General features: G+C 44.9%; 1 protein-coding gene across 6 annotated transcripts in view; it reads right to left on the reverse strand.

Annotated features, from left to right (window-relative positions):
- Positions 1-6,879, reverse strand: part of LOC117871364 (sodium-dependent proline transporter-like) — a 45,330-nt gene extending 38,451 nt beyond the window's left edge. Inside the window, exons 1-4 of one of the 6 annotated variants that reach the window (XM_034759286.1) lie at positions 5,977-6,879; positions 5,249-5,446; positions 3,911-4,003; positions 964-1,115 (exon numbers count right to left, since the gene is read on the reverse strand). Coding sequence is in view for 2 of the 6 variants with exons in the window: in XM_034759284.1 (XP_034615175.1) it covers positions 3,911-3,923 (13 nt within the window). In the remaining 4 variants the exon portion in view is untranslated. Of the gene's footprint in view, positions 1-963; positions 1,116-3,906; positions 4,081-5,248; positions 5,447-5,976 lie in introns of all 6 variants that reach the window. The other 5 variants (XM_034759288.1, XM_034759285.1, XM_034759287.1 and 2 more) reach the window with 5 other exon arrangements.
- Positions 6,880-7,985: the final 1,106 nt, after the last annotated feature.

Genomic DNA, 7,985 nt, shown 5'->3' on the forward strand with positions numbered 1-7,985 from the left:
TCCTTTTTATTTTTTGGATCATGCAAGATCTCGTGGTTAAGCCAAGGTGGTCTTTTACATTTTCTATCTTTCCTACCCAGTGGAATAGCTTGCTTTTGGGCCCTTACTAGTGTCCCTTTGAAAAACTGCCAACTCTCCTCAGTTGTTTTTCCCTTCAGTTTTGATTCCCATGGGACCTTACCTATCAGCTCTCTGAGCTTACCAAAATCCGCCTTCCTGAAATCCATTGTCTCTATTTTGCTGTTCTCCCTTCTACCCTTCCTTAGAATTGTGAACTCTATGATTTCATGATCACTTTCACCCAAGATGCCTTCTACTTTCAACACCCAGTCTTTTTTTTACCGTAGAGGGTTTACACAGAACTCTGCCTCATTCTCTGTGTCCCTCACAGGATGGGCAGTGAGTGAGATGAGAGTTAGGGCTGGTCCACACTAACCCCCCACTTCGAACTAAGATACGCAACTTCAGCTACGTTATTCACGTAGCTGAAGTCGAACTATCTTAGTTCGAACTTACCGCGGGTCCACATGCGGCAGGCAGGCTACCCCGACGACTCCGCGTACTCCTCTCACGGAGCAGGAGTACCGGCGTCGACGGCGAGCACTTCTGGGATCGATCCCAGAAGATCGATTGCTTACCACCGGACCCGGAGGTAAGTATAGACGTACCCTTAGAGGAGCCTTGCCTCACTATCTGCACATCATACAAGCCACTCAGGTAGTAAACACACACCCAGATAGGCAGACAGAAAGGGTTCCATGAACGAGACATGGCTTGCATTGAATGAGGTAAGTCTCCCATGCACACCACACCTGTGCGTTTTAAAAAAACAGTGCATCTTTAAAATGTACATTAAATAAAGCAGGACCCCACTCTGCACACTTCTCTGCACTGAACTATGCATGTCCTTATCTAATGTGCAAGGTCTGGTGTATACTTGCAAGGCACACCACAGACACCTACCTGCAATCCAAATATTGGAGCTATTGAAAAGCTGCCGGGCAGCTCTGATCTAGGGAACAGAGCATGGGTGGCAATGGGAAAGCAGATGTCACTGCAGAACAAGTCTGATTACATCCACCAATTATTTGTTGTCTCTCCTCGCTCTCTTTTTCCTGTTGAAGTAAAATGGAAAGAAACTTTAGAATAAAAATTCAGAAGTCCTGGATCTCAGCTCCCCAGAGCGTCTGCTCCCCCTGGGTTGATGCAATGGCCCTAAAGGTTTGTTTGCTGGTGCAAATTCAAATGAGAAATAGTAAGGCACACATTTTGAACAGTGGGGGTGATTAACTATCAGGAGAAGTGATGGATTCTCCATCTCCTGAAGTGTCCAAATCTCATTGCAGGGTGGGGTTCAATAAAATCATAGAATATCAGGGTTGGAAGGGACCTCAGGAGGTCAACTAGTCCAACTCCCTGCTCAAAGCAGGACCAATCCCCAGACAGATTTTTGCCTCAGATCCCTAAATAGCGCCCCCCTCCCCAACGATGGAACTCACAACCCTGGGTTTAGCAGGCCAATGCTCAAACCACTGATAGGTTTGACCCCTATAAACTTATGTGTAATGTGTTAGCTTTTCCCTTTGAGTTTTAATTTTTATTTTCATTTCCAGAGCGCTAATGAATTTTCTGATTGTTTTTCATTTTGAATCAGTGACCTCTAGTGCTCGGTTTGGTTAATGACAAGAGTGTTACATAGAGCCTGGTTTTCAAAGTCAAAGCAAACTACAGAAGCTCAGCATCTCTGAAAATCAGGCCCCCATCCTGCATATCCATGCAGAGCGGATGAGACCTCCGTTATTATTAGGCTTGGAAGGCTAGGATTTTTATTAGTAAATGTCACTAACAGAAATTGATGAAAAAAATTTACAAATAGGTAAAGTATGAAAAATGCTGCTTGAAAACTTACGAGAGCTTGATTTAAGGATATCTACTTTGTATATGTTGACACGTGTGGTTGAAAATTTTCTTTATAAAGCTTTAACTTTTGAAACTGTCCTTAAATAACTACTGCCTGACCCCCTAATGTTTGATGACCACATACTTTCCTGCAACTGTAAACATTTAAATGGATAAAAAAAGCTGAAACCTCATAATTTTGTCCCACTGCTAACATTTTAATCGATCAAAATAAAAAAAATGCGTAAACATAGATATGATCTGCTGAAATTATATTTAAAAAAATCAACTTCTGCCAAAGGTTAGTAATTATGGTCTTGTACAGTAAACTCCCTGGAACTAATTTCATTTGAGGGCTGAGCCATATTGCCAGGATTTCAAACTGACCCCACAGACCCTGGGCATTTTAAACCTGTGTTTTCCAGTGGCTCTCAGCCGTTCCAGACTACTGTATCCCTTTCAGGAGTCTGACTTGTCTTGCGTACCCTCAAGTTTCACCTCACTTAAAAATTACTTGCTTACAAAATCAGACATAAAAATACAAAAGTGTCACAGCACACTAGTACTGAAAAATTGCTGACTTTCTCATTTTTACCATATAATTGTAAAATAAATCAATTGGAATACAAATACTGTACTTAAATTTCAGTGTATCATATATAGAGCAGTATAAACAGATCATTGTCTGTATGAAACTTTAGTTTGTATTGACTTTGCTAGTGCTTTTTATGCAGCCTGTTCTAACACTAGGTAAATATCTAGATGAGCTGATGTACCCTGTGGAAGATCTCCGCATACCCCCAGGGGTACGTGTACCCCTGGTTGAGAACCACTGTTTTAGATCTCTCAACTACTGCCTTCTCTAGCCTATGGATATCCCAAGGTTTGCATGTGTTACACTTACCAGCACTTCCCACTGACGTTAAAGCCCTGGAAGAATAATCACTACAACCCTCCCTCTCCAGTACAGGACGTGGGGGCTGCACTGTGAGATGGGACATGTAAGGAAATACCAAGGAAGGCAGAAGGGTGGGGTGGTGGGAATAAGAGAGAAACAGGGATAGTGAGGAACACAGAGAAGGGGAGAGGAGGGAATAAAACTGATCCTGTTTCCAGTACATTGCCTTCTGCCTCCTCCAAGTTAAACAGCCTCCTGGAGAGGAAACGAACCAGCAGAGGACAGCAGTTTGAGCAGTATCTCCACATGCTGGGCACAGCCAGAGGCCACAAGCAGCAGCAGCCACAGTGTTGGTAATGATACACAGGTCAGTGGAACCCGCAATCTGAAAATGTCTGTGACTCGGTAACTTTCAGCCTCTCGCTCTTTTAAAATGATTTTTTTTTAATATAAATTTGATGTGAATCTAGTGCAGGCAAAAGGTGCCAGACTGGCAGCCCTTGGATAGTGACATTCTTTTCCCAACCCCAGCTTCTATGCAACACAGACAGTGAGGAAGTAGTTTCTCCTGTACTATCCCCACCTGGGCGGAAGGGGTGAGGGGGTAGTTTTAGTCTTCAGGTCTATTCAGTCCTTGGGCTCTTTGCTGAGTATGCCAACCAGCAGGGCAATTGGTGGTCTCTGTGATGTAAATGCCTGTCCATTTGGGACTGGATTTAGGCCATCACCTCCTTTGACAAAAGCCAATCACCGGACAATAACTACTATCGGAAAAGGCAACAGAGGGTCCTGTGGCACCTTTGGACCCTCTGTTGCTTTTTACAGATTCAGACTAACACGGCTACCCCTCTGATACTATTGGAAAGGAGCTAACTTTGAACAGTGATCTCCGCCTGAAAGGCTCTGTATCATTTCCAATCTCTGGCTCCAGCCAGTTGCTCATCTCCCTGATCTTGTTTTTATCTATCCCTTTTCGTCACCATACTTCGCAGTGAATGGCAATATCTGATCTCTCCTAAGTCCCTGCTTCCCTGCCACAAGCAGCCCTCTGCCCATTTACTGCCAAACTCAGAACACCGCGTTCATTTCTCTGAGTCTGCCTTGCATACCTACCTTTCCATGGCATTTCGGGTGCGCTGCAGGAATCTCACTCAATTCCGTATCCGGATGCCGCTCTTTCCAACCTTTTTTCAGCGGAGCAAAATCCTGAAAAGCAGAAAGTGTCCATTTCATTCAAGTCTACTCCCAGCAGCCATGATTGGGAGGCTGGAAGATGTGGAAAACTGAACACATCAAAATAAAAAATGAATAAATATATAAATAACTTTCAGCTGAAAAACTTGTTTATCCAAAATCCCGCATCACAAAATCTCCCATTCAGCTGAAAACCCTGTGTATCTTAATGATGTTTATGTCCCCCATCTTGCTTGCATACATAAACCTCCTTCTCTGTGCTGTGATGACAATCTAAGCTGAGTAGTCCGGGAGAAAAAAGGAAGTTGGCCATACAAACTTGTTTTGTTGGAGGGAAATGAAGCAAGAGAAGAGACCTGCCTTGGGCCACTGTGGTAACTTCCACTTCGCAGCATCTTCCATAGCAGGGTCACGGTTACATGACTGCCCAAGGGCCAAACCCTTGTGACAAGAGCCACTGAAGTCTAGTGAGGAAAGCAACCAAGATTTGACCCCACCCAAAAGTAGCTGTAACCTGATTCTCCATCACCCTGCACCCTATGTAGTCAATTCTGCCTGTGCAAAATGCTGTCAAGTGAGTGTAGAACGGTAGAGTTTTACACCCATTTTACACAGGTGTAAGGTTCACTGATTTCCACAGCAAAACTTGATCATTCTAAACAGTCCCATTGCAGGTGCTTAAGTGTTTTGCATAACAGAGATTGACTGGACGTAAGTATGTAAATAAATAGGCCATGGAGAATCTGGAACCTATACTTCCTTCTTCTTACAGGCCAGATCCTGCAAAGTGCTGAGTGTTAATAACATAGCATAAGAATCTAGATAGGCTAAACTAGAATGTCCACTGACGTCTATAGGAGTTGAGGGCACTGTGTGTTTCTTCTGATCATCTCCATTCTAGTCCACCTCACCCATGGTCATTATCCAGAGACTTTGAGTTCAGTTGACAATAGTGTGCAACAGAAAGGACCTGATTTCAGTTGTTCACATGACCAGCTGCACCTGCAGGGTTGGCAGGTAGAAAGAGCCCGGTTAGACGGAATGCATTTTACTGTGGAAATCAGCAAGAGAATAATTATGGGAGCCTGTTTGTACAGAAAGAACGAGGAGTACTTGTGGCACCTTAGAGACTAACAAATTTATTTAAGAATAAGCTTTCGTGGGCTAGCCTGGTTCTTTTTGCTGATACAGACTAACATGGCTTCCACACTGAAACTTGTTTGTACAGAGGTTCTTTCCAGCCTGTAGCTTCCTTACCAAGGAGGCAGTGAACTGGGAGGTAACACAACAGTTCCAATAAGCCCTCTCTTTGTTGCATAATTTCCTTCCATAATCATCTCAGAGTGTGAATCTTCTTTTTTAATTTTGATCTTTCAGATGTAGTCGCAGTCACACCCCAGAAGGAGAAGTCTGGTTTCCTCTGTCACAGTTTAACCCATCGGGTGCTGTCACGTTCTAGTAAAATAAATCAGCCTTGTCAGTTACTATAAGACGCTCAAAGAAGGTGCAATAAAACAACCGGGAGAAAGATCAGTGAGCACAGCGTGGGCTCCAACTGAACCAAACTGTGTTCTCCCCTCAGCAGACCTTTCCAAGACATACTTCAAAATATACCACTGCAGATTCTGAAACCCGTTCTGCTTTAGTCCCTAATGAAATTCCCTCTTCACATCCGTGATATTAGGGTACTGCAAGACTTGTAGCCTTGTGCAGTGTATCCTAGTAGCTTTCACAAGCTGAGCAGGGTTACTGTTTAAACGGGAGCCCTGACAAGAGTCTCATAGTGCTAGTTAGTCAGTAGCTGGCCATTTTTGGTCTGAGTCAGTACTGAACTGATGCCCTAATGCGCAGCTAAGGAGCACCCTCTGCTGCAAGCAGCATGTTTTTTCAGAAGAAATGAATAATTGAGGTCCCAACACTAAAGCTCCCAGGGCAATTTTTGTTAGATCCGTGGTGTTAGCCCCACTGTCCCAGCCAAATTATACCTTAGATTACATTCTGCTTCCTTCATTTTCCTGGCATGATGGCATTCTCCTCAGCTTCCTGTCTCATGTAGTTGCATAACGTTGTTAAGCACCTGCGGCATTTCCCCCCAGAGATGGCTGCCTTTCAAAAGTAGAAGTGATTTCTGTATAGAATTAGTAAACAGCATGTTGTCTTCTGGACGAAAGGTGCTGTATATGACAAATGTTATGGGTCAGGCTAAACCCCGATTTTATGGGCGGGGTGTAACTGCCACCTTGCATTCAGGATAAATATAAAGAAGCCATTGTAAACAGGGGACTGAAACGGTTAAGCAGCCTCCACCTCAAACACTGACCAACATCTCCAGTCAAAACAAAGCCATTATAGCCATTCAAAATGCAGCTGCAAAAATCTTTCTCCCATACTGCTCCTTCTGCATGAGAGGCACTCACTATGAAAAACTGCAAAGCAACCACGTTGGCCTCTTTTAAATCTCTTATTAAAACCAACCTACGCTGCTAAATACTAAATGCTTGGTAACAGGCTGCTGAAGTTCTGTGATGGCTGCTAATTACATAGTCCTTAGACATAATCATAACTGCCTCATTATTTGCATGGCCTCCCTCCAGCTGTTTGTTATATTAAACTGTTGTCTCGGCTTAGTCTTAGATCGGCTCTACACTTAAAATCTACATTGACATAACTACATTGCTCAGGGATGTGAAAAATCCACACCCCTGGACAATGCAACGACGTAGGTATGCAGGCCTAACTCCAGGTGTAGACACAACTACCCTCGCTCAGGGAGGTGGTGTTCCTACAGTGGAAAAGCCCCTTATGTCACTGTAGGCTGTGTCTGCACTACAAGGTTGTCAGTATAGCTGCAGCACTGTACCTATGCCTCTATAGTCCCTGTAGTATAGACGAGGGGCAATTTTTTGTTCTATGCATGCACAATACCTAGTATCCTGAGTCCCTCATATTTGCTCAGTGGCCTAGAGAGACGGTATCTGCAATGGGTACTAGCCTAATACAAACAATGCATAATAACAAATATCTTTTTGGGGGAGTGGATGGTAGAAAAAGTAGTCTAATGATGCCATCTACTGGGGAAGTGGAAAAATTGCTTTAATTCTGGATTAATTTACAGATTAAAGGGAGGACAAAAACGGAAACTGATTTATTATTTTTGTGTCGACAACTCCCCCAGCTGGACACTCTATTCCCGAACAAAAGTGACTTTATTCCAGAATAATTACTCGCTTTGGAAGTAATTATTTGGGAGTAATTACTCTGTAATTAAATCACTTTTATTCAAGAAAAGAATATCCACATGGGGAATTAGTCCAGATTAGCTACATTAGAGCAGAATTGTTATTCCAGCATAGCGGAATGACTACTGTGGAACAGCCAAGTTAAGTCAATTTCCCTGTGCAGACAAGCCGTGGGGGAACTGCCTTGGCAGTAGCATGGCTAGCGGAAGTGGGGCCTTCCCTACTTCTACACAGCCAGGGCAAACCCCAATTTCTATGCTCGACAGTTAGTTACACCAGAATTGAAGACCTGCCAAGCGAGGGTGAGCGATGGGGCTGGGACCCCACAGCACTTTAGCCCTCCTGCGGGAATCCCTCTCCCAGGGGCTCGGGCCCCACCTTCAGGCTGTTCATGCGGGTTGAGAGGTGCAGACCGGCCCCAAGGGGAGAGACTGCCAACAGGTCCTGCCCACCCATGAGGGGCTCTCTTCCCCCAGGGAGTTTCCCCTTCTCTTCCCCTCCACCCCCACCCCGGGTGTCCCCCACCCTCATGGCATCTCCCCTTCTCCCCCCCATGAGGAGTCCCCCATTCCCTTCCCCTCTCCCCATGAGTGTGCCCCACACCCTCATAGAGTCCCCCCTCCCCCAGGGAGTCACCCCCTTCTCTTCCCCTCCCCCCATGAGTCTCCCCCACAGCTGGGAGTCTTCCCCTCCCCCCATGAGTGCTCCCCATCCCCCAGGGAGTCACCTCCTTCTCTTCCCCTCCCCCCATGAGT

The sequence above is a fragment of the Trachemys scripta genome, chromosome 1, assembly GCF_013100865.1.
Source record: "Trachemys scripta elegans isolate TJP31775 chromosome 1, CAS_Tse_1.0, whole genome shotgun sequence".
Classification (NCBI taxonomy): domain Eukaryota; kingdom Metazoa; phylum Chordata; order Testudines; family Emydidae; genus Trachemys; species Trachemys scripta.